This window comes from Cupressus sempervirens, chromosome 10, assembly GCF_028749045.1.
Source record: "Cupressus sempervirens isolate cs-2001-9-10 chromosome 10, ASM2874904v1, whole genome shotgun sequence".
NCBI classification, from domain to species: domain Eukaryota; kingdom Viridiplantae; phylum Streptophyta; class Pinopsida; order Cupressales; family Cupressaceae; genus Cupressus; species Cupressus sempervirens.
In genome coordinates this window covers 605,657,288-605,685,200 of record NC_143127.1, presented here as the reverse complement: position 1 = coordinate 605,685,200, position 27,913 = coordinate 605,657,288, and the positions used below count along the sequence as shown (strand labels likewise).

Below are 27,913 nucleotides of genomic sequence, written 5' to 3'. Positions count from 1 at the left end.
TTTTTCCATTTAGAAAAGCAATTTTTACATCCATTTGATGGATTTTCCAACCTTTGGTTGTTGTAGTGGCTATTACAGTTCTAACTGAGGTATACCTAGCAACTGGTGCAAAAGTTTCTTCAAAGTCGATTCCTTCCTTTTGAGAAAAACCTCTAGCGACAAAATGAGCTTTATGTTTTTCAATGCTGCCATCTACAACATACTTAACTTTGAAGAGCCATTTTGAAGACACAACAGATTTTCCCTTGGGTCTAAGAACTATATCCCAAACATCATTTTTTATTATCGACTGGTACTCTTCCACCATTGCATCTTTTCAAGCTTGATGTTTAAGTGCTTTTGAAGTACTTGAAGGTTCAGGGTTTGGACTTTCACACATGAAAGATTGTATGTCAATTTTCTAGGTCTCTTGTTTTCTTGAAAAGTCCTTGAAGGTGCTGCAAATCCATCTCCTTCCTGTATAATTTTCCTTGTCCAAAGTGGCCTTTTAGAATGATCAAGACTCTCTTCTTGAGTCTCAGGAATGATCTCAGTTTCATTTGAAGTCTCTTCAGGGTACTCCCTCTAAATCTTAGGAGCAAGAGCCTCTTCTTGGGATACGTCACTTGTATCTAGCTCATCAGAAGTTTTGGCTCTTCTGAAGGCAATGTCTTCTTCAAAAATGACATCTTTGCTTAGTTCTATTTGTTTCTGTCCAGGCATGGAGACTCTAGAGTCTGTATCCTTTTACTGTTTCACTAAAACCAATAAGAATTCGTTTTCTTCTAGAAGGTTCTAACTTTTTCCTTTTCCCCTTAGGTACATGAACATACACAGGACATCCAAATATCCTTAAGTGACTGATGTCAGGTTTCTTTCCCGAAAATGCTTCTTCAAGGGTCTTATTGTCCAAATATGAGTGAGGACATCTATTCTGAATATAGACTGGTGTATTAGATGCTTCAACCCAAAATGGCATGCTCAAGTTTTGATAAAAAATCATAGCCTTAGCAGCTTCTACAATAGTTCTATTTTTCCTTTTAGCAACTCCATTTTGTTGAGGATTGTAGGGGACTGTGAACTTACTCTTAATCCCAGCAAGTTTGCAGAACTCGTTAAATATTTTAGAAGTGTACTCTTTCCCATTATCTATTCTCAGAACTTTAATTTTCTTTCTTGAGGAGTTTTCAGTGATTATTTTGAATTCTTTAAACTTAGAAAGAACCTCTTCATATTCTTTGCACTTAAGGAAGTATATCCATGATTTCCTTGAAAAATCATTAACAAATATCACATAGTACAGGAACCCTCCTATAGATGTTAAAGACATGGGTTCACATAGATTAGAGTGCACTAGTTCCAACACATCTTCAGTTTTGGTCAAACTATGAGGGAATGACTTTTTAGTGTTTTTCCCTAAGGCACAACCTTTGTAGGATTCATTGTGAATATGGTTTAATTTGGGCATTCTGGTTACTAACTTCTCCATGGATGTTAGGGCATGAAAGTTGATATGACCTAATCTTCTATGCCATATTTCATTTGAATCTGAAGTCTCATGCACAAGTGCAAAGTTTGTCTTAGTGCATAGCTCATATAATAGTCCTTGTCGTACTCCTATTGTTAGAGCCTTCTTTATTGTTGAATTCTTAGGCCAAGCTAGTATCTTACCTTCCATGAATGTAATTCTATAACCATCATCTTCAAGTGCAGATATTGATATTAAATTCTTTTTAATACCTGGTACATAAAGAACTCCAGAAAGTTGAATAGAATTTCCAGATTTCAATTTGATGGTGTAGGTCCCAATTCCTTTTACGGAATGTGCAGAATCAACACCAATTATAACTTCTTCATCTGTTTATATTTGCATGCTTTCTAGGTCATCTTGATATCTAGTGATATGTCTTGAAGATCCGTTGTCAACTATCCAAGTGTTAGATTTGGTTGAAATTTGACTGGACAATGTTGAATAGAAGGTATATTTCTCAGATTCATGTCTTTCGGTTGATTTATCAGATTTGGCAAATGACACTTGAGGTTTAGATCGATGGCGGCAATTTATCGCATAATGTCCAAATAAATCACATCTGAAACATTGAATTTTGGACAAGTCTTTCTTTTATTTAGACTGTCCTTTTCCATGAAAGTTTCTTTTCCTTTTGTTGTTCTTTTTCTTTCCCTTCTTATGAGAGTTTGTGTTAAGAACTTGAACGTCTTCATCTAAGGTTTTGTGTTTTCCCTTAATCATCAATCTTGATTCTTCTTGTAGACAATCAGATCTTAGTTGATCTAGTTTTTGGATTTTAGATCTAGCACTTATACCTTGTACAAAAGATTCCCAAGAATTTGGAAGTCCTCCTAACGCTATTAGGGATAATTCTTGGTTGTCAATCTCATAACTGACTGCAGATAATTGATCTCTCAATTCTGTGATTCTCATGAAGAAGGTATTTATAGTTTCTCCTTTATTCATGCTGATATTATTCATTTGTCTTTTAAGAGCAAGTTTTCTGCCGGTGTTATTTATTATGAATGCATTTTCAAGAGCTCGAAACATGCGATATGCTATTGCATGTTTTGCCACAATAGGCACAATGTGATCTCTAACACCATTCACGGTTATCTTCATGGCCTTCTCATTATTCTCGATCCATAATGTTTTCTCTGAATCATCTTTGGGCTCTTCCTTATCTTCTCCTACAAAAGATCCCATTTTGTTTTCTTTTAGTAACATCATTATACAAAGTTTCCAGGATTCGAAGTTATCAACACTTGCAAGGTGGTGTTCGAATCTTAACGTGTTTGTCATCTTGTAGAGAAAGATAGACTGCAATTTAATGTGAAATCTGATCTCTTAAACTTAATGAGAACTCTCTTTAACAAGGCTCTTATCAGATTTTAATTTGATTGCAGACTGATGCACAGTTTTGTTGCAGGTATGAATACTAATGTCAATGGACTGATTTGCTTCCAAAATTTGTAGAAGTTAGTGCAGTAATAACAGAGCAAAACAATATTATGGAACTCAGAATTTCCTTCGATCCTTTGATGTGCTTGCATTTAATAGATTTCGATGCCTTGTTTACTTAGGATAGATTAGTATATATATCAAGTGGAAAGGGTGTGGGGATGAATTTTCATGTCTCCATTCGGAGACATGACCATTCATCCACACACCTATTCAGAGGTAACTAATCTTCACAATTTGTTACCGACTTTAACCAAAGTAATCAATGTATTACTAATCATTAACATTTGTAGCCCGATATAAAGGATAGATCAATAATGATCTAAATATCAAAGGAATCAAAAGTAGTTTCGATCATGCCTTTAATGATCTTAGAAAATATATGTCATCAGTTTCAAATTGTGAATGATCACATACAACACGTACGTATGCATATGGGTATAATAGTATGTGCATCACACTGTTGTACATATATACATACGTACATGCTGATCATAGTAATGTCAGACCGAAGCTACATGCATTAACACTCTCATTGTAAAAATCATCTTTTATTGTATGGAAGAGAGCCCTGGAGAAATTGCGCAAGCATAACTTTGATTGTGTAGTACTATTTTGAAAGAAAAGTGAATACAAAAAAACAATAGAAGTTGAACTTTGATTGAGTGTAATTGTGACTTGTGCAAGTTGGAAGCTTTGACTGTGATTTGCATTTGTTATCTTTGATTCTTGTGTTTTTGCATTCTTGATAATAGAGTATAAAGAGTTAGGAAGCAATCAGAACTGAAGCTTTGACATGGAGTGATTGTGGAGATATATAGACTATGAGCTTTTACTGTAGCTTGTATCTCTTTTTTAATTCACAAAAATAGTTAGAATTCTTTACTTCTGGAAGTCTTTGTGCTATAACAGTCAATGCTTGATTGAGGTGGGATCTTTTTATTGTGATTGCATAGGGAGGAGTACTCATCACTACTTTCTATATCCACATAGAGGATTTGATGATGCATTGAGGTTTTACTATCCGATATGGGATGGGTATTTGCCATCTTCTATAGGTGGGATCAGTGGCTACAAGTTGGATTATCGGCAGAGTTACACATCCATGGGAGCCTAGCAGAGGATGAGGATAGTGGTTGTGCTACAAAAACCTTTAGATGTTCTTATCTCCACAACACAGATGAATGTGAGTTTAGTGGCTTTGGGACTCGACTGATGACATGGTTAGTATTGTAGTTTAGACAAGTCTCATGAATTGGCTTTACCGCTTTAGGCATGGTGAAGTTGGGTTCAGAGTTGAGTAACAAAAGTCTGAGGACGTTCTTTTTGGCAGGCTTGTGTTCAGAGTTTGGGATCCTTCTAGTGCATCAAGATTTCAGACAAGGCTCGTAGAGGAGTTTTGGGTTGTCTATATGGTGTCAAGTACATATGGTTTTACTTTTGACCCTCATGCACATGATCTCTTTTAGATGCATATTTTAGTTGCACGGCTAGATAGTAGGTACGACTACCAACCTTTCACAGTTTTGGGAAGTAAACCTTGCCATCCTTCTGAGCTACTTCCTAATGAGATGTTGACTCTTCTGACGTCTACTGTTAGTTTTGTTTTAGTTTGGCAGGTTTTGTCATTTGGATTGGTGATCATGTTACAATAGCTAGTTGGTGAACATAGGGACAAGACATAGTTTTACCTTTGGTATCTGTGTGGATTGATGTGTTTTTTGTTTTTGGAATTGCTTGGGGACAAGCAATTCTAGGAGGGATGAACTATTATGTTCCCTTTTTTGTGCGTGTGAACTTTCAAAGGATTCGCCTATTTCCTGACCCTCATAGGCTGATGGAGTTGTTCAAAGGGTCCTGTGGGCAGAGTTGGAGGCCAATTCCCACTCCAAAGTTTAGGGATGTTCAAATCAATACACTTACTAGTTATAGTAAGTGTCTATTTTTCGTAAGTTAGAGTTTCTATCTTTAGTATGACACCTAGATAGTTTGCTAGTCTTATGGAGTTGTGGTGATATTGACAGAGCTTCCAGTTTGGGGATTATTATTTATAGCGAGTCAAATTATGTTCAGAGCTATTATTAACAGGAGCACCCAAACATATGGTATGCACCGTGATTGACTCATTTGTCAGTTGGCTTAGTTTGAGAGAATTACTATTTATAGTAAATTGGTATTGGTTAGTTACTATTTTTAGTAGGGCACTTGGGTGATAATCTCTGTTAGTAAAATTATTGATTTTGGTGTGGTGCTTTCAAAAGGATTATTAGGTTATTAATTCAAGTGATGTTATTAATTGAATTTATATAATTAATAACTATATGAGCTATTATAAAGTACCAAATGAATTAATGCTTATTTTAAAAGTGCTAATATGCATAAGTTGTGGAGGGAAATAATTCTTTATTATTTTCAAATTACAAAAGCTAATTCATTAAAAGTTAAGTGAAGCTTTAAGTTATGTGAGATGTGAGCTTGAAGCTTTTGATCGAATGGACTTATGGAAATATAAATATCAAAGAAGATAAATGGATTCATTCTTGTTGCATTGATTTTTGATTGTGGACAAAATTGTGAAGGGCTGAGAGCCAAGGTTTTCGAATTTTTTTATTTGATGGAATTGTGAATTCTATTCAGAATCCAGATAATGCACTTTGAACTAGTGAAACTATCCAGCGAATTGTGCTTGTGATGGTCTTATTCGGAGACCATAATTGTGCCACAAATTGGAACCGATTTAAGAGAAGGGTTTCAATGCTTTTAATTCAGAGAAATATGTATAAGTCAGCGGTTGATGGGTTGGTGAAGAATGCAGCATTAGTTTGAAGCTGCGTTTGATTAACCTGGCTTCCATGTGTTTAGCCCATAGGTGAACACTAACATATAATAACTTATCAAAGTAAAATGCTATACATTAATCAAATGCTTTCTGTACATAACAATAATGATCCATCCAATGATGCCAAATACATAAGTGAAAGCAACATTTATAATATCCGATACAGTGCTTATGAAATTACACAACTGTGTCCACACCAGTAACCACCTAACTACCTGTTTTACCGGACAACATCATCCCCCCCAAAAAAGAAAAATGGTCTCCTGGTGACTCAAAACTAACAAAATTAGGAGACAACATACAAACATAGAAACAACATAGACTAGGGAGGAGGTTGCATCCTTGAAGTGTTCCGTTGTCGGCGCAACTCATAAACTTGATCAGTATGGATGCGTAAGTCCTTTTGTGTTCCTATTTTAACTTCCATTGCCTCCTTCAGGAGAAGTGCTGCCTCCATGGCCTGGGCCTGGATTGTTTGCACTCCTTGTTCGACCGTTTGTAATCTTTGTTCGGCCTTCTCCTTGTCTCGCAAAAGTGCTGCTTGCTCAATTGCCCATGCTGCCTGCTGGCTAACCAATTCAGCAGCTAACTTCTCTCGAGCTTCTATCTCAACTGTCGTAGACCTCACCGCTGCAATCCTCTCTGCTTCCTTATCCACCTCAGCACGCCTATGAGCATAGTAGATGTCTTTATATGCCCCTACTATCTCATGTGCAAGCTTCTCCATAACAGTGTTGCACGTTCCCAACTTAGGCTCTGTAGCCCAATCAACCAGCATCTCCGATGTTTACACAGTTGGCCATCCCCTGGCCTCAAAGAAAGAGAAAAAATGCTCTGGACAGACCCTCCGAATATAGGCTCAAACCAACTGCAACTCCTTCCAACGGGTCAAAACCTGATACCCCACAATTCGTCCTCTCTCCATCACAACCTCCATGGCTTTGATGTATGCCTTGCATCTATCCTCATTCGACCCATAATCCTCTTTCTCCACAGTGTCGACCTCCTGCTCCATATCTGTATCCATCTTTGCCTCTTCTGTGGTTTCCACTTCCACATCCGATGCTGCCTCCCCATCTCTGGGCGCATCCTCGGACTGTGGTACTCCCGACTCCTGCGGCTCCAATATGACAGCTGCTCTTGGAGATACCTTTCCCTGCCTCGGGGACTGAATGGAGGAACCGACCTCTGCAGGAATGAGTCGGAATTGCTGTCTGAAAAATACACTGGCTCTGTCCATCACCTCAACCTTCTTCGCTTGTGTTGCCTGTGGTTGTGTTGTTTGGGTCACCTCCATACTCTCGATCTTTGGCCAAGTTGGCTATGCTGGGTGAATTGGGTGAGTCAACAAAGACGAAGATATGGTGACAACAACATCAGAGCCAATCACATCTAGTCGAACCTGAGATTCAAGCTCTAGCACCTACACCTCCACAAACTCTGCTGCTAGCACTACTGGTACTAAGTCTGGTGCAACTGGATCTGCTAAAATGTTTTGTGGAGTCATAACATCTGTGGTTTTTGTCCTGGCCGTCCTTGGAGTCATGATAATTGATGCATGCCTTTGGCCAAATGGAGGAATAAGTGAGGTAGTGGCTGTCAAGTGTGCCGAAGTTGGCAGTTGGGGAGGGGTGAAAAGTGTGGACCCTCCAACTGCCGCATCGCTCCCAACCTATGTCGAGGTACTCTTTTCCTTGGAATCGGCCTCACTGATCTGTGGTTTCCTCCCTTCCGCTGTTTGTGTCCCCATACACATTTAACCCCTGCAATACCCTCTTCTGATTGGCCGCTGTTCCACCCGTGTCCAAATGTCGCTAGTAGAATACTGGAGGTTCTTCTGGCGCCAATTTACCTCTCAGTGGTACTTCAAAGTCATCTGCTGGAATTTGATGAAGGGTTGCTTCCAGAAACAAGCCGATGGCATGATGCGGTATGAAAATGTCCGATGCTGTAATATCATAAACTCCTCCATTCTATGTGTGAGGACCGTGGCCCAATCATACATAGTACCATTCATGATGCCGTTCATGAATGTAATCTGAGGCAAGGCGATATCTGAGGCCCTACTCGCCTTGGTTAACGTGCTTTTTTATTACATCCATAATACATCTCCAATGGCCCTCTCGGATGAAATCTCGCCATAGTCCTTGACTCTTGGTACCTTTCACCATAGACTCCAATTCCTTTGGTGTGAGGTCGCGTCCCACCAATTTTACCCAATACTCCTTGTGTTCCTATGGCAAATTGTGATTCTTGGTCACCACTTTGCGACCTCCTTGGCCAGGAATGCCAAGTACCCTACTGAAATCTCGTGCTTTGAAGGGGACTGTCATCCGACGCTTCTTGTGGACAAATGTGCTTGTTCGGCTGTTCCTGTTGTAGGTTTTGATCGTAGTTCTTAGGATTGTCTCAAACAACCTAATGGAGAACACAGGGAGTTGTATTGCCCAATGGACTTGGGCACGGATCAGAATTTTCTTGATTAGGTCTATGACCACCGTCTCTTGCCACCATCTCCGACACTCACTGCCATTGAACCCTTCGAATTGAACTGTGAGATGTGACAGGTCGGCCTTTACCTTCTGTTTCTTGCTGCTCGATGCTGTCGGCCCTGCAACTCGAACTCTTGAAGCCAACACCCTTGCTTTCTTTTCCATACAATTTTCCTTCAACTGGTCTTTCCACTGCCTTCTCTTCCTTGTGGAATGCATACTAACTGATTAACCATCCCGTATTTTGTCTTTATTGTAACGATGATGGTTAGGGCTTTCATTTCCCCTCGGAATGCATTTCACTTCGTCATGGACTTCTACATTGCTCCGCTGGATGTGCCCTTGCAATTGTCGGTTTTCACTTTTCCGTGGACGTTCTACTTTCTCTTGTTTAACAGCTCCTATCCTCCTCATCTTCTTCCCTTGCGGCGTCTATGTTCTCATGGGATTCTATGCAAAAATGATTTGTTTTGTTCTTCCCCGGCTTGCTCTCTTCCTTCCCCGCAGACTCTCTTGTCTTTGGTGGACGACGAAGTTCTTTCTTTGCTGGTTTTCCTTCTTCTTATGATGCAGTTGCAGGCTTTTGCATTTCTTGGCATGTTTTATTTTATTTTTTTCAACTCTCTGTGGGGGTTTTGTTTCTGGTTGTCTTTTATTCCTCTTTGCTTCTATCTTAATGCGAAATCCCTCGAATCTTCCTTGTTCCACGGGAGTTCCTCCACCATTGCTTATAACCGACAATTGCTGCAAGAGAATGGCCCTTCCTCATACTGCGACGAACACTTAATATGTGGTTGCATCTGTGGGGTAGACACTTGTTGCATGACACTTTGTCCACGAGTGTCTTTTGCGGGACACTTCAACATTTAAATTTTTTTTTTGAACACTTCGCTAAGTCAAATTCCGGCTTGCCTCATCTTCTAGCCATTCATGATAAATTTTCAGCTTCGATCCATTGATGGCGTCGGGGAGTTCTCACCCGTCCAAGGTCCATAGTTTTATGGAACTATTGTCACCTACTTCTTTGATTTTATACTGTCCAAGCCATTTAACCTTGAATTTCCCCGGTTTTATCTCGTTGTGGCCGTTGTACGGAAGCACAAGTTGGCCTGGTTGAAACCTTGTTCTTTTCAGATGTTTGTCGTGCCATGCCTTTTGACGGGTCTACGCCACCTTCGTCGCCCATTGCGCTGTCAATCTTTGTTAATACAATTTGTTCAATTGGTATAAGCGTTCTCATAGACTCTCCATATCCTGAGTCTATTTTCAATTGCAATCCTGAGATTTGGGACCACAAATTTGGCTGGTACCACGGCTTCTTGGCCAAACATTAACTGGAACGACGTCTGTCTAGTTGTGACTTTGAATGTCGTGCGGTAGGCCCATAGCGTTGAAGGCAACTTTTCTTCCCAGTTTGCTTGTTCCACTCCGCATGATTTATATATGATGGCCATAAAGATTTTAAATGTCGTCGTCTTCAGTACCGGGTTCCAATCCTCTCCAACAAGTATGTTCGTCGGATTCTCCGCGTTGCCAAGATTATTAGCCTCTACAGATGGCTCTTCATATCTTATAGCTTTCCCTTCAAATTAATGGGCGGGACTCTCGTTGATCTCTGCGTTGCTTTCTTTGTATTCCCGAAATCCAGTGGAAATACCTCTTCCTCATCTTTAGGCTCCTCGATGCCAAGCACGTAAGAGTGGAAGAGCTCATAATCTTCCATCTGCCAATGGAAAAGTCCATTCAATGAACTAGTCTCGTCTCCTGAACATTCTTCAAATTCTAAAATGCCTTCGTCATTCTGATCCATATGGGCTCTTCCCTCATCTGTCCGATGTTCCCCGTCTGACTCGGACTCTGACGACAATGCCATTTCTTCACTTACTATTTGAGTTCGGAGATCAATGGAAAACTTCCACCCTCCGCTTTCCATCGACAAAATATTGTTCTTTTAATTATGATTCACTTTAGCTGCCACCAACCATCCTCTTCCTAGAATGGTGTCATATCCCTTTTTCTTCAAGGGAATCACCACGAATGGTTGTGTCCTGATGGTTACCTGTTGAGCCACCAGGGTCCCTAGGGGCTTTATCCCTTACTGGTTGATGTTGAGCAGGTTGAATGTGGGCAGCCACAAGGTAGGCTTGCCTAGTTTCTTCCCTGTCTCCTTGGGGAGAATGTTCACTTTGGACCCACCATCCACGATGGTGTTTGTTAGGATGGTTCCGAGGATTCCCATCTCGACCATCGCCGAGTGACGGCCGTTGCTTATTGCCAGCAACATGGGATTTGTGGCCGATCCTCCTGGTACAGTTGGTTGTTCCTTCGTCTTTGACGGGTTTGCGTGGGCATTCAATAATGCCGTCCTTAGTTGTGGTACCGTTTGTAATAGGTCTTGAAGTCTAATGGGCACCTCCATTTGCAGCATCTGGTTCACCAAATTGTTCTCCTCCTTTGATCGTCCAGGAATAGTATCTTTCATAGCTTTTGTAGCCTTCATTGCCCTTTCTATGTCTTCATGTGCCTCCTGCAATCTCTGCTTCTCCGTGCGGGGTCAAGATAGGTTGCTTGCTTGGCCTAGTTGCAGGTGACAACAAGAACTTTTTCTTCATCAATATTAAGGAGTTTTACTTGTTTTGGGTAGCTGGCATCTTTGTGGTCCCCTAGACCACACCATCGACATAATTTTTGAGGAATGTCATTCTTTGGACACTCTCTGGCGAAGTGGCCCCATTGGTTACATGCCTGACATTGGATTATGGGCCTTCCCTTGGAATCATACTTTATCTGATTCCTGATGTCATTGCCGCTTCGTCCGCCTTGGCGGTTGTTTCTGTAGCCGCCGGATGTGGCATTGTTGTTGCCTTGTGTCTCATTATTAGTGCTAGAGGTGGATGGTTGTTCTTGTGTGAACAATATCTGTTGACTTCGTGTCTTCATGTTGAACAGGCACTCCTTCGGAATGACCCAAGATCTGACAGATATCACACATTGCCTTTTTAGGTCACGCTCCCTTTGGGCGACCTTTCTCTTTGCAATTCGTACACCATATTTCTCCTTCCTCCATGCGACCAGTGGCTCCCTTCATGGATTTGAACTCCTTCCTCATCCGCTCCAAGTCCTTTTGGAAGGCATGTACTTTCTTGTTGGGTTCCTCCTCGTTGTTTGCACTACTTTCCTCGTTAGAGGACTCATCACTCTCAGAGGAGGATGAGGATTTACTTTCTTCTTCTTTTTCTTTCTTGTCTTGCCCTCACTTACTAGGTTCAGGGCATGGTCGTAGGCATCTGTATATGATGTAGGTGGAACTATCTTCATTTTCCTTCTCAACGGTCCCCAGAGTCCTTCGACAAACCAACGCTTCTTTAGTTCATCTGTGGGTTGAGTACCCATCCGACTAAGAAGATCTTTGAGCCTTCGATTCTAGGCTCGAATGGTGTCCTTCTTCCCTTTTTTTACAGTTGTAGATCTTTGCGACAACCTCGTTGTCATCGGAATTTTGCTTGAAATTCTTTCTTTAGTTCGTCCCAAGTGGAGATCTTCGTCTTGTCCATGTCGGAGAATCAATCCAAAGCCACTCCCTGTAGGCTAGTTGGAAACTGGTTCAACCACTCCTCCATGTCGGTGATCGAGTTGGCGGTCCATATGGTTTTGCATCTACGACAATGCTGTACAGGGTCTTCCTTCTCGTCGCCTGTGAACTTCGGGAGCTTTTGCTTTTGAGACATTGTGTTTCTCGTCCTTTGATGACCACTGGATTGTGTCCCAAAACTATTAGGAGTTGGCCCCGGTGGGTTACTCTCAGCACCGTGCAGTGTGTCCCTCCGACACTTTCTTGTGCCCCGGTGTCTTCTTTTGGCCTCGCCTCCCTTCCTACTTCTTCAGGGATCCCTCACGTAGTGGTGTACGGGATGAATGGAGAAATTGTTCTCTTGTCTCCTCAAGCACCGTTAATCTGTGCTGTGTTTCCTCAAGCAACTCCTTGTTGCTTTGTACTCGCCGTTTCGGCGAACTGTGGCACCCTTAGGCAGTTTCGACGCCTTCTGCGTGGTTGCCTATAATCACCCTCGTGATTCTTCCGATTGCTCCACAGGCCAATCTTCGGCAAGTTGTCTTAGCTGTCGCCTTCGCTTGGCTTGGATTAAATCACCTTGCACAAATTGTAATTCGTTAACATCCTCTCTCAAGTTCCTATTTTTGTTTAAAAGATTGGGCATTTGACATATACCATTATATAAAAACAAAACAAAGCACTCTTTTATTTATCTAATCTATATATGTCATGTGTCGACTCATGTGACAGTTACAAACTCTTGAGTGCTCTTGGCACCACGGCTCAAAAGCTCATGGTTCTGTTTTGCAACGCTGTGCATCTCTCTCCTCGTAGAAATTCTTGAGGGTCTCCTGACGACGTTCCTCGCGTTCCAGTTCTTCCATGCGTCTCTTCTATGCCAGGTATGCTTGTGCAATCAGATGGGGGAGTTGGTCTAAAAATCTGTTCGTGGTTGGGCTTGTGTGTATAACATCCCACACATTGTCTAGTGTAACCTCATTCTCTGTGGCTTCTCTTCGTACGAAGGTTTCCAGGCTCACGCGGTACAAGATGTGAAAGTTCTAAGCTGCTTCGTGCTCACCTTCTAGAATTTCTGTTTCGTCATCTTCATTCGTTTTTCGATTGTCTGGTATGGCTATTCCCATTTATCCTCGGCCTTCCATACTACTCCGGATTCGAACTGGCAACGACACCAAATGTTCAGCCTGTAGGTGAATAGAGACATGTAGTAACTTATCAAAGTAAAATGCTATTCATTAATCAAATGCTTTCGGTACATAACAATAATGTTCCATCCAATGATGCCAAATACATAAGTGAAAGCCATATTTATAATATCCGATACGGTGCTTATGAAACGACACAACTCTGTTCGCACTAGTAACCACCTAATTACCCATTTTACCAGACAACACCATGGTTCTTGTTGGACAACGTTGACATTTCTAGGGGCCTCCGATATTGTTTAGAGACCTTGTGAGTGTTTGTTGAGGGCTTGTATTTGCATACGAGGGTACTAGCATTATAATATCAGCATCAATGTCAAGGATTAATCATTTATGAACAAGCTGCCATTACATTCTAGGTTTCTCATTGTATATCAACATCAGTTGGTTTGGCACATTGTGCGTGGCTTAACATTTCATTAGGAGGAGTTTTCTGTAGCCATTCATTTTTAGTTTATAATAAATCAATAATATGCATGCCAAGTGTTTTTGAAAATGTCCATCGGCTGTAGGTGCACATTTTACATGTAGAAATCATATAGATGCACTCAAAAAAAACAAGAATGATTATATTTGCATTCTAGTTCTCTGCTTAAATATCTTAGCAATTACTTGCAAGCTTTTCAACTTCATTTGAGATCATTCAAGCAAGCAAAAACAATCTGAAAATAAAAGTGAGCAAGATAGTGGTTGCAAGTGAAGTGTCTGACAATATGTCAAACATCTGAAAAGTAAATTGGGACCACATGTGTTCTTACGATTTATATTTTCAGTTTGCTATAAAATACTTGTAGCAGTTTACAAGTGTAATAAGTATTTTTACCATTTAAAGATGCTTACAATCATGGATAGATGCTTTTTCGAATTCTTTTCATTGCCTAAGCTTAATATCCATTGACTGTATGCTTTGATTTTAGAAATACAAATTTCTGCCTGATTTGACAAAAACTAATGAATGAAAGCTGAATGTGATTATGTTTTAGAGTTTTCATTTTTTGTTATTTCTGTACTGATTTTTCTTTTTAATCTTTGATATATAAGTTTTCTCCGAGTTTCTTTCTTATCTTTTATATTTCTTGAAACACTTGAACTACTGAAAATGTAAAATAAAGAAAGGAAGAGATGTGTTGGAATCTAGGCAGAACTACATTTTCTCTTCTTCACATCTAACATTGTCTCTCCTGTTTTGTTTCAGTTCCATCAAATTGGCAAATGCATGGTTTTGATATTCCAATATACACAAACACTGAGTATCCATTTCCACTGAATCCACCATTCGTCAGAACTGAGAACCCCACTGGTTGCTATCGAAAATCTTTCATTCTTCCAAATGAGTGGAGAGGTATGAGCTGTAGTATAAATTTTAGCATGAATGCATAGGAGTTCACAAAGGTTTTCTGTTGGGTTAATTAACGGATGGTAAAAGCTGGAAATGTTATAAAAAAAAGCACATGCTTGCAATTCCAGAACTAAATTGTTTATCATCACTATATATTGCTGCTTATCCATGTTGACTATTATTTGTTCTTTTGTTTTGTTGTTGTTGAAGAAATGCATATTTTAGTAATTGTCAGACTTAACAATTTATACTGTTTCAATGTTTGAGCAAGCTAACATAGATAACAACTGAGTTTAGGCCCAAAGATTAATGATGCAACATCTTTGTGGGAAAATTTGAAGCAAATTTTAAGAAGTATTGCACCTCTGGGTCCAACCTGATTTTCAGGTCTAAGCAGGGCCACCCTTGTTCTGTTTCAAATGACAGAAGCTTCCATGTATTTACATCATTTAATCTTGACATTATTCCCCTTATTCATTCATTGAGCAACAGCAAGAGCATATATGTGCATTGAACAATAGAATAAAGAGAGTTTTAACAGCAGAAGCAAGAGAGATTGACTGTCACTTAAGTGACAATGTCATATGTTTTGCATGATCAAAGGGCAAGTACCAAGTAGATGGGTTTAAGAAGCAGAAGATTGACTGGCACTCATGTCATGCTCTGCCAAAACTAAAAACATGCCTTAATCAATTAATAACTTCTCGATGACAAAATAAAGAAGGGCTGGCCAAGAGATTAAAACAATATATAGTAGCAGTCATTTAAATATAGTGGTCGATGACTTATTTTCATTATTTTGAGGGGCAGCTAGACTAGCCAAGAACTATTAATTAACCACCAATAATACTCAACTGCTTAACAAATATCTATTGCTGGTCGACCATATCAATAGCATGCTAGTTGGAAATAATATGATAGGTAGTGATCCCCTTTGAGGGCTGCCTCCCTTCCAAAGAGGAGCTATAACCCCTACCGATTGTAAGTGTAAAGAAAGGAGATTAGTATAAAATGTAGGAGTTTCAGAAATTATTTCAAAAGAAAATAATTAAATTATACCATAAATCTGATTTATTTACAACTGTTTGGAATTAGTAAATTAATTTGGGAAAATAGGGTAGGAGTATAGGGGATGAGGAATCATTGTCTTATTTGGCATATTTAATACAAAGGAATAGAACAATAACATAGATCTGATAAAAAATACAAATTTTCAATTCAGTAATCAGCAGACTGGTAATTAATCAAAGGGTAGATCAGATTGATATAAGATATCGTTATTCAGGCAAACAGAAAACTTGTGAATTAACAAGTATTTGTTTTACAATATGGATAAATGCTATTATATATCTTTGACAAAGATATTAACAAGCTTGTCAATCTATTATGGTTTTTTAATAAATAAATTTATCCATTCCTGATTCCCACAAGCCATCATATGTGGAATGGAATGAAATAATCAAGGGGGAGATAGTAGACCGGTCCCTCAAATTAAATAGGCCATTCCAGGTGATGGAACTGTCTACTTGGATGTGCCTGCCATTTCTGGGCCAAGGGGTGAGTTGTATTTGGATGCTTTGTGCTTTTGGGCTTAAATTAGGCAGAATAATCTTCCTTAGTAACCTGGGTTCCCTCAAATCAAGTAAGCACCTGGGTGCCACTGATGGAACTTTCTTAGTTGGACCTTCCTGCCATTTTTTGCCAAGGGTTGAGTTGTCTTAGTTGAATGCTGCATGCACTTGGGCTCAATTGGTTTGAATAGTCTCTAGGCACCCTTTGTGGTTTTCCCTTTCTAAACCCTACTATGGTTGATTACGGGAAATGAAACTATTAATGACTTGATTCGTAAAGTTCAAAAGTGATTGCATGATTTAGCTAAAAACGTTAAGTAGGCACTGATATATATGCACTTTTATATTTTGTTGGATCTTTAATCCCACTGGAAATAATTGGTCTTATGAATTATATTTTAAGTTACTGGATCCCATTGGAAAGCTCGGATTGTGATTCTGAAGCGATCCAGAACTGGATTCTTCTTGGATCCTTCTCAGATTTAGGCAAGATTTCAGATTCTTTGCAGATCCTTCACTGAGGGATCCACAGAGAATCTGGATTTTGTTCTGGACTCCTGCCTGGATTTGTGAGAATCCGGACCTGTGGACAAGGGAAAAGGGGCCTACTTCAACATTTATAATATATATTTTTACATTAAACTCAACCCTAAAATGACGCACCCAAACCCTAAATTCAACCAATACAGGTTGCCTAAAGTCATTTGAAGAGGAACCAAACCTTTGCCTTGTTTCTGATGAAGAAGAATTTGGAATTGGATATTAAGTTAACTAGATTTAATTTTTGACTTTTAAATATGAGACATTGAAATATGGCTCGCGATTTAAATTTTCAGCATGTAATGACATTTTGAGAGTTTTGCAAATTATGAATAGGGTAATCATATATCGACATTATGGATTTATCATTTTATGAGAATCACACTTCTAGCTTCTATGATTATCATTATATATTTGAACTTTTGAAGTTTGGAACTAATGATGAATACGCATTGACATGTTACATGTATGGAATCTATGAATATATGTACACACACACACACATATATAAAATGTCTCTAATATACACTCATGGACTCAATATTTGACCCCATTTGTTTTTTGCTGAATCCCCGAATACAAATTTGGATCCGAATCCGAACTAGAATCAGGATTGGCTATTCAAATATTGTCCAACATGATTGTAAGATCTCAACCAGGATTACTTTCGATAAAGACATTATATTGGTAAAGATATAATTCTAACTATATCACATTTCTAGTTTTAATTAAACTTGTGATTTTAGGGCAATATTTAGAATCATCCTAAAAGGGGACACCACAATTGGTTTTAGAGTAATAATCTTGCCAGCTTGTGGGACAAACCTACTTTCATTAGGGTAACTATGCAGCCCCTCTTCTTAAGTAAATAAAAAATGAAATCGAGTAGGCCAACATTGCATTTTTATATGAGTGTTTTTAACAACTTTGTGTCTAATTTGTGTTAAGCATGCTGAGATATCCTATTATTTTAATCAAAACAACAAACATGTAATAGGGGCAAGGAGAAGTAAACATACCTTGTCTTGTTCAAACATTCCCTGCACTTTGCATTAGTTAGATTTATTTCAATAATCTAGTAAATTTCCACCGTGACACAAACACTTTTCACATATCCATCCACATTGATACACATACATGCATGATATTCCATGATATAGATTCATACAACTACTTTATCATTAGCAAAACATTCATATCATTGCCATAAAAATACATCCATCCATGATACAATGTTCCATGCACGTTATCCCGTATAGGGAACATCATACCATGCATAGATGCACCCATATTCTATATGCACTCATGAGGTTTTGCATTAAGCATCATATTCATGTATATATCTTTGTATATTATGAAGTTGATGAGAGTAGGCATCATTGGGATGTTGTTTCCATTGTCGGGCATCACTTCCGACTTATGAACTTAAACTATGTACATTTTCTTGGCCGACAGTTTTTTGAGCTAGCAATTATACATAACTGAGAATATTCTGGGCTGACAAAGCATGATACAATGCAACGGTGATGGTCTTCCTAGGCTTGCATTCACTATAACACTTAAATGTCTCATGATTATTATGACTAATCATATTTGATTACTAATAATAATCACTTGTTATGAAGATTGATTTTTTTCCATCATTCTTCTTCAACACATATTTATCTTAGCCGGCTGGCTTTCCAAATGCAAATACAAAGAATTGATTTTTATATTACTTATTTCCCTTTGTAGCATCCGCTTGATTTTTAAGAGAAAAACAACTTGTGATATCAACCATTCGGTGTAGGCAATGCAATTGCATATAAGAGATGACTTCATTAAAGAGCATATATAATCAAATTAATATCAAAGACAACTCCTATAACAAAGACCTTTGCATATATTAAATCACAATACCAGAGACGACATATCTCTTCTGAAGAGCATTGGTTATCCTGCAGAGCACAACATATATCACAAAGCAGATCAAACTCAACCATATAGGGTGTTGTGCATAATATACATTGTTATATTAGAAACAACCATTGTATCACAATTGCGTTATTGATTGTAGAAGAGCGTTTGGCATTGCCGTTCATTCATATTGTGATTATCTTTGTATCTGCATTCATTTGCATTGGTTATTTTGTATTTAACCAATTAAATACAAATTTCAATAAAGAATTATATAATTCACGCAGTGTCTCATATAATCCAAAAAGGGGACATTACAAATGGTTATAAGAGCTACAATCCTGCCAATTTCTGGGATAAACATATTCCAGATTTATAAAATGGAGACAATTCTGGAACTAGTATGACAAAGAAGCTTAAAAATGGAGGAAAATGTAAGATTAAACAATTGCTTGAATCAATTCATCAAAGGATAAACAAAGATTCAAGAAAAAATGGCTAAGCTAGTAGGATTGCTCACCAAATAGGAGGAAAAAAGAAGAAATGACGAATTTTCAAGATATCATACCCTTAAATATAGACCAACATTTCCTACTTTTCTTCCGAAGGAGGAACAAGAAGAAAGCCAAAAACCCCACTTTAATTGATCTACACGAAACTAGATTGTGTAAAAGGATGTCTTCTACAAACCATATCTTTGGAGGATTACATTGATCTACAAACGAAGTATGAGCCTAAAAATAACTAGTCACTGCTTGATCTTAAATAAGAAAGTGGAAAGCATGAAGACTTCAAAGAGAATAAGATGAATGATTGCGAAACAACTATTGCATTTAGAATCTTACAGAAGCACCCCTGTAGAATCTCACAGTACCACCCCTCACAATACATGTTACTGAAGGCATTGGAAGTGATTAAGCTAAAATAAATTGCAAAATATGAGACCCTAAGAGAGGACCAAGCAAGAGATGATCAACAAGCATTGCAAGGAAATGTAGTCACCAAATATTTGGAAGGAAATGAAAATAAGGCTACTGAATCTCCTTATATCACACTTAAGTTAAGAAGACATGTCCTTGAGGATGATAAGGTTGACCTTACTTTGTTTGAAGGATCATTGTGTAAAGGCTTAGAAGCTATGATCCACGGAGTTTCCGGGATGGGTGCATTTTAAGGGTCAGGGATGGGTCAAAGCCAAAATTTAGGAGACGAGAGCTCAAGGGAAGACGATTAAAAACATAGGGGATTTTTTATATATAGAAACAAAATTCAAATATGCATATCATAACATTGATAAACCATTCACCATAGACATTTTAGAAGATCAATACATGAAAAATTATCAAATGACAAATACTAAGTACTTCCATCATAACAATATCACATACATATATGGTAAAAATCAAAGTGCTTAAAGGCTCCAAGTATCATGCATGAAATCAGAATGAAATAAAGAGAAGTCCAACTGAAGTAGTAAGTAGTAAATACTAAATGCAATATTTCCTCACTGCTGCTCTTGTTCTATGTTTTTTTCCTTCTCTTAGCAAGTATGTCAAATCTAAAAATGAGTAGAAGAGTTAGTATTTTAATGGACCAAATATGGTTTGCATATTTTTATTATGTCTTTAAGACAACTACGGGCCTGCACAAACAACAAAAATAAAAATAAAACAAAATTTGGAAGTGTTTTGCCTTTATCCGACTAGCTAGAATAAAGGGGATGACCAACAGTTTTGGGGACGGCTGGAGGGGACGGCTAGAAGTTTCAGGGATGGTTGGGGGATGGAAAAGCCGTCCTCGGTACTACTCGCCATCCCCAAGTTTCCAATGAATTTTTTTTTCCGTTTCGGGTGTTGGTTCCCAAAACCACAGATTGGAAATCCAAGAGCCTGCCACTTCTACAATAGGATTCCACAATCAATTTTGGCCAACGAATGCGAATCACCTTGATTCCCTTGCACTTCAGTCTCCACTACACCTTGGCGGGTAGACCTTCTCTTTGAACCTAATTACTTGGTTCAAAGCTTTTCTAAAGCGAATTTAAGCTTTGAAGTTTTCCAGCTGGCAAGGTCCTGGAACTTGATTAATGAAATTGAATGCTTGAATGAATTGTATAAGATTCTAACAATGGATTTGATGCTTGTAAGAAAGAAGTTATAGATTTTCTGACTTCAATAATTAAAAGACTAGTGCCTCTGCTCATTCAGGCAATAGAGTCAACTTCAGTGAAGATTTTCACATACAACTTAATAAAATTCTACACACTTATATTGTCGACAATTAAATAATCAAGATGCGACAAATCAAATATATATGCAATCTTAAATTAATCTAGATTGAACTTTAACTCCTATATGGAAACGATTTGATATTTCACTATATCTATGATAATCACATTCAAAATGCTAAATGACCATGTCCATTTATTTGATATTTAAATTGTATACAAAATTAAAAAAAATGATTATAAAGGATGAACGAACTGCAGTTTAATTCTCCATGTCTTCAACATTAGCAAAAAGCATAAGAGACTTTTACAAAGTCATAGTAAAGCACCTTATCCCTCCATACAAAATAAATATATTACATTTGTTCTTCCAAATCTTTTTTTGAATGTGTCTTCTTCTCCCTATTCATATTATAATATGGAGACGTCTTTTGTCAAAGTGAAAAAAGTCATATTATTTGGAAACACTTAATCGCACCTCCTCACTTAATCGCAGGAGCTCTTAATCATCTTTACTGACCTTAGCAAATTATATTTGAAAAAGCATTTCATAATTCTGCGTCTGATAATCTTTTCATATCGGGTATGTTTTAAACTGACATACGAATCTTTTGGAACCGTGGATGCACACAATAGCAATGTCTTCGATAATTATAGTGGAGCCCTCTCCTGTATTGCGTTTGGTCTCTAATCTGAACATTACGGTGATCTTTCAATCAATCCAATACATTTGGGCATTGTTTAATGATGGGTTGCTATTGACGGGTGCAAGCGAACAATATTTGTTACTCTGATTGAAGGTGTACATCTGGTTTTGCTAGAAGAAAGACCACGAGAGTTCCCTTTTTCTGATGGCGGTTTTGACCACGTGAATTTCTGCTTTCTCAAAGACTGATTGCTCTATGATTATGACGGTATCATTCCTTGATATTTATCTTCATTCGATTTAGATAATCTCTGTTCCTATATGTTCGAAGGCAATATTGTGTACTTCAATCTTGAATGTTGCTTGACGTCATTGGTTGTCTTGGAAATTACCAGGTCACTCTTTGCTACTTGGATACACCGTGCATATACATCCTGCTACGGTACCTGGGATGTCTTTTTCTGCTGTGTCATGGCATCAGCATACAAGCCTTCCAGTTTATACTTCTCTAAGCTTCCAGCTATTTTACTCTCACGAGACTATTATATCGTATTAAGATATCACCTTTATGTTTCGTTGGGATTCATTTTGATTGCCTTGACACATGTTTGCGTGTTGCTGTACATATTGTATTGTTGTCAATATAAATGAAGCATCTCCACGGTGTATACTCAGCAAGTCCTTCGAGTACCGGATTTCTGTAATTACATAATCCTTTTATATCTCATTTACTTCTCACTGCTAATATGTATCTATCTGAATATGTTCCTCTATTCTGAAAACATTCTTTTTGCATCTTGGATAACGGTTCAGAAACTCCTCATGGTATGTTTGATATCAGGCAGCTCTGTATAGTGCTGAAGCAATGGTTAGTTTAATATAGATGTATAGTTTATTAGTTTCCTTTGGTAATTCCATTATACCAATCAACCAATCCTCTTCGAAAATCTCAATCATAGACATTTCCAGTTCAAGGCCAGATACTTTCGATCAACAACAACATGGTCTTTTAAAATTGTTACAATTCCAGAATGAACACATGGTGGCCAAGCTGCATCGAAAAAAGATAAATCTTAATCTTTATCCATATTATGTACTCTCCTTTGCAGAGTTTAGAGAATTGGCATGTTCTCATGGAGTTTTTGTTTGTCAAGCTGACCATTAAAGGATATGTATGTCATAAAATCTACAAGGTCCCTAACTATATTAGCAGCAGCTTTTTATTTAATAAATATATAATGGTCATAATGAACTACAGGATGAAAATATAGGAAAAGTTAGATAAGGCAAATGCTGTGTTAAAAGATATGATGACTTCTTTAGAAATGGTTTATGGAAGATGACAATTTATGTGACTTTTAAGGCTTATGAAGTTGTAACTTAGAGATAAAGGAAAAATTTATCCAAAGGTCATAAACATGCAAAATATAACACTAGTTTTTAGCATAAAAAAATAGAGGGTGCTTAAATGGGAGTCCTAATTTTGCAAAAATTTGGGCATCATGATTAGGGATGTTTCCAAATTTGACAAAAAGGGTATGGCTTTGGGGATGACAAAAATCTGTACCCATGTCCCTGTTTTGTCCCCGGGATAGGTATGACCCCAAAAGCACAGGGGACACGTTTGTTAAAGTGTAGCTTCAGTAGAAATGAAGTACACATTATCATAAGTATATGAATTTGTGATCATCACATCTATATATATATATATATATATACACACACATATACATTATTACTATTATGCAATTTGTAAATCATATACTCATGTTAATCCTTGTTATGATATATATATATATATATATATATATATATATATATATATATATATATATATATGTATGTATGTATGTATGTATGTATGTATGTATGTATGTATGTATGTATGTATGTATGTCCTTTTATGTATCAGGCTGTGTTGATATTAATCGGGCTATGTATTGTTATTGGCCTTCTTAATTAATGTTGATTCATGGCACTGTAATGTAATGCCCCGCCTGAAGATCCTTGGAACAAGGATTCAATACAAGCCAAGAATAATTTTTTACTAAACAAGTATGGATGCACACAACAATCAACATACGACGATCACAAAGATTGCAACGGAAGACTTAACCACAATCCCGACAATCAACGAATCTCCAAACACCACTACCAAACTGACACACTCAAATAGAAAACGGAATTTAAAGATGACAACAGAACATAAAATATCAGATCTGTTGAAGCATGGAAATGCTAGCAATCTTAAAGGGTACTTAAAACATCAAATTGCATTCTTCGAAAAACAGTGGAGATACCCCTTGTTTTCCGCGTGAGAAAACACAAGGAATAGTTTCGCTCGAGGAAGTGCACCAAGCTACGCGAGAAACTACCCTCTCGCTCAAAGGAATGCCTGGCCCAGCCACCAAACCCAGAGAACTGGTGTCAAAGCTCGTGCGAGGAAGTACCAAGAACCACACAAGGAAGTGTAATGAACCCCATGAGGAAACACCAAGTCTCGCACCATAGTGTACAATCTTGCACGAGGATTTGCATCAGAAAGCGAGATAAACATCTAACCATCTAAAACATAGTAGAAAAGGAAATGTACTGAAAGAAACATCGCAGAGAACGAACATAACAAAGTTCATGTGCGGTTCCTCCCAACCGTAATAGCATCATGAGACCTCGAAGGTCCTACCCATCCTCTCCGCGTAACATCCCAAACTATCGACCAGATTGTCGGAGTTGTCTTATGAGGCTGTCACTACTAAAACTAATAACATCATAAGAACAAGGAAATCTAACATGCTAACAAGTAAAGCATTAGATATTCCAACTAATCAAAACTCATCATCTAATCATATGCTAAACATCATAATACAGGGATGCATCTAATAAACTAACATCATCTAAACATGATATCCATACATTCCAATGAAAGCATAACTCACAAGGAAGCATACTCCGGAATCCCGAATAAACCAAGTGAAACATCAAGCACCGGTCGCATTGGAATATTAGATCGTCTCTGTACATTGGTCCCCAACAGTGGTGAAGGTAGCTACGCCTCCGAACCACGTGGAACCCGTAGGTCCACTCCCGCCGTGTTGATGGAGATAATGATTCAACTACAAACACACATAAAACAAATGTCCATGGCTAACACTTGGGCCAGACAGTAAAGATGACTGAAACCAAGAGCATGAGACAATGCAAGTACAACAGGTCCTAGTCAGACACTCTATGGGTAACTATGTAGGGACTCTAGTGGAGAGTTGGTAACTCGGAATCACCCAAGTTGTAACACAAGAACAACTGTTCCCCTCGGTACACCCTCTTGAGGCTAATGTGTTTTAGAATAACTAACCATTCCCCTCAGCACCACCCTCAGGAGGCTGACTGTAAATTTCTTATCATATTTAATTTTCTATGAATTAATTAAGTTATCACTTATTAGAAACTTCTACATGTACACCACGTCGGGGACATCGTATGGGTTACGAGAGAAGCCCCTCCACCGCCTTACCCTATATACCCATGCTCATCACACTACGAGTGCCCGTAGGCATGCATATTCCCAACCCAACCCCAAATGAACATAACTCCACCGAAATACAAATGGGAGTTCGGGTCTCGCAAGTCGCCTGACAAATGCACATGCACATGCACATGCTTGTGTGTGGTGCACCACCATCACGAGGATCATAACACAAGGGTTGGATGAGAACATAAGCAAAATCACTCTCAATCGATAACAAACTCAGGAGTGCAGATGGGGCACGTATCCCAATGCAACATAAAAGTACAACAATGGTCTGACTGACATCCTTCAGATAATCCAAGTCCACGACCAACATCATGCCAAGAAAATTGGGCGACACACAAATCGAGGTAAAAACCCCAAAACTCAAAAACTTTGAAAATACCCATTTTGTCTTTGGGCACAAAAGCCACAAAAATCCAATAAAATTTAAGTTCAGACATTGTATGCGAAAATGGCCAGCATAATGGTGCGAAACCCCAAATCCTCATCTCGAAAACAGGCAAAACGTTCATACTCGATCAACCGGGCAAAACCAGCAAACAAAAACCGAGGGGAATATTAGTTCTTAGCCTCCTAACAAACAGCTACCAAAAATATAACAAAAAACGGAGCTGAAACACAAAAACAGGAGAGCACTACCTGACAGCAAAAGGGGTAGAAACGGAAATCGACCAGATAAAATAAATATCCCACGGAAGTTGTCGAAAATTCCGGCAAAACAAGGTCTACCCGAGTTGGATCCTACGAGACTGATCTTGCAAAGATCCCACGCCCATAGCTCTCACAATGAATAGAAACACAATCCTCCAGAAGAGGATTTTGGAAAAAACTCTCAAATTCTCAATTTCGAAAAGTGAGAAGTGAGGAATTAATTTCCTCTTCTCATACTTATTCACTTTTCGAGTGAATAATCGATTAGGGCAAATAACTAGAAGGACTAGATAGATCCCGAATCAACCCAAATGAAAACAGGCTATTCCAGATAATTGGAATTCATCTAAGGCAAAGCTGCCAGAAATAAAAAGAATCAAATTAATTAAAGTCCAAAAATCCAAAAATATAGAAATTCCTTAACAACCTTTGCGACAATGCGAACCTCTTAATGCACAAACACACTCATAGGTCTAGTCACATAATGCAAATGATTCCGGATTAAATCAAATCACGGGAAGGTATAATTTAACAATTAAAGATACGTCGACCATACAGGGACGACATAGGTCAAATATGAACATTTGAATCACTACCTACATGTGCCACTTCCAGGGATGTAAATCTTGCACACTAAAACACATGATAAAGTGCAATTGCATATAATAACATAGCTGAAGCAATAAATGCATTAAATACCTAATTTAATCATTTATTCAATTATACTCAAATAGTCCATAAACATCACCCATTTTCGCATAAGGCATAACAAGGCAAGAATGAAGTAAATTACCATAGCATTAAATCCAACACATACCATAATTAGAGATATGTCCAAATACTGGATAACCAAATTTCATCATAAAACATACTGTCATCTCAAAATGGAATCAACATGCAAATATGATCAACCACATAGCATAGTAGTATAACATTTATGATACTGAAATCAAAGTATAACATTTGACCCTTAGGTCATCTCAAATGCAAAATTAACATAAGTAACAAGTAACTCTCAGATCAAAATTATAACAAGGTACAGATTGCAAACATGAGAGGCACTACACATAGGGCATGACTTACATGGCCCTTGGACCACGTAGGAGTCATGTCCCTACGGGTTCATGAAGCCGGTTCGCGATAATATATATTGATGACTGATTGAAAAATAGGCACATCAATCACATTGGTAATGCTCCCTCACATCCGCGATTTGGTCTTAAGTAAAGTGCTAGTAATTATCAAGAACGAGTTATATTATATATTTCAGATCCATATAAAGAATACTGTGAGTATTATTATAAATAATATATAAGAGTCCGAATTCAGTTCAGACTATTATATTTCAGACTACAAGTATATTTATTTTCCTATCAGAGATCCTATTTACATTTACATGGTATTAGAGCCATCCTTATAGAGAAATTAAATTTTTGATATAAAATTCTGATTTCTTCAAATGGTGAACCCCGTAAGGTTGGAAGATAGACTTGAAGGAGCTTCAAACTTTGCTTCATGGAAAATTTGAGTAATGATTATTTTACGAGAGATGGAATTAGAGGAATACAAAGAGTCAAATAAACCGATACTTGAAAATGATCCAGAGAAGACAACATCGAAAAGACACAATAATAAAGCCATGAAGATTATCATAGATTCTGTAAAAGATTACATTCTTCCGTCAATATCAAGTCTTAAAACAACTTTTGAGATGTTTTCTACAATTAAGAACACCTTTGAAATTAATAACACTAGTAGATTGCTAACCTTAAAGCAAGATCTACTTTACATCAAAATGAATAATGGACAATCAATAATGTCTTATTTTTTAAGGATTTCAGAGTTGAAGGTTCAAATTGTTACTATTGGAAACCAAGTAGATGACAAAGAACTAAGCATTATAGCACTAAAAGGACTACCATCTTGGGAAACTTTTATTTGTGGTCTAAGCTCTCGACCTGATCTTCCTAAATTTGAACTACTTAAAAATGAATGCACTCAAGAAGAGTCTAGATTAATTTCTAGAGGAATCAATTTAAATCAAGAGGGAGACATTCAAGCTGTTCAAATCAATACCAACAATAAAGGAAAGAAAGGAAAATTCAAACGAAATAGAAAGGAATTTAACAAATCATACAAGAAATGAGATTGGTCAAATGTTCAATGACAAATTTGGTCACACTCACAACTTCTGGCCAGAAGGAAAGAAAATTCAAGTAGCTCTAGCAGAAATCAAAGATGAAAAGGATGAAAACTTCGCATTCTATCCAGCACTCTCAAGTGAATTAAATTCCAACAAAAGCACCTAGATTATTGACAGCAGAGCATTACGTCATATCACAAGTTTTACAGATAAATTTGAAAGCTTTGAAGAATACTTATTTGAATAAGTAACCATTGCAGACGACTCGACACACCCGATAAAAGGTATTGGGTCATGAATTCAACTAATTT

At 37.9% G+C, this 27,913-nt stretch overlaps 1 protein-coding gene across 2 annotated transcripts in view; it reads left to right on the top strand.

The window, feature by feature from the left end:
* LOC149535315 (glycoside hydrolase family 2 protein) overlaps positions 1-27,913 on the top strand; it is a 294,481-nt gene that overhangs the window by 58,987 nt on the left and 207,581 nt on the right. For both annotated transcript variants that reach the window (XM_089806686.1, XM_089806687.1), the window contains one exon: positions 14,256-14,402. In XM_089806686.1, coding sequence (XP_089662812.1) covers positions 14,256-14,402 — 147 coding nt within the window. The remainder of the gene's footprint in view (positions 1-14,255; positions 14,403-27,913) is intronic.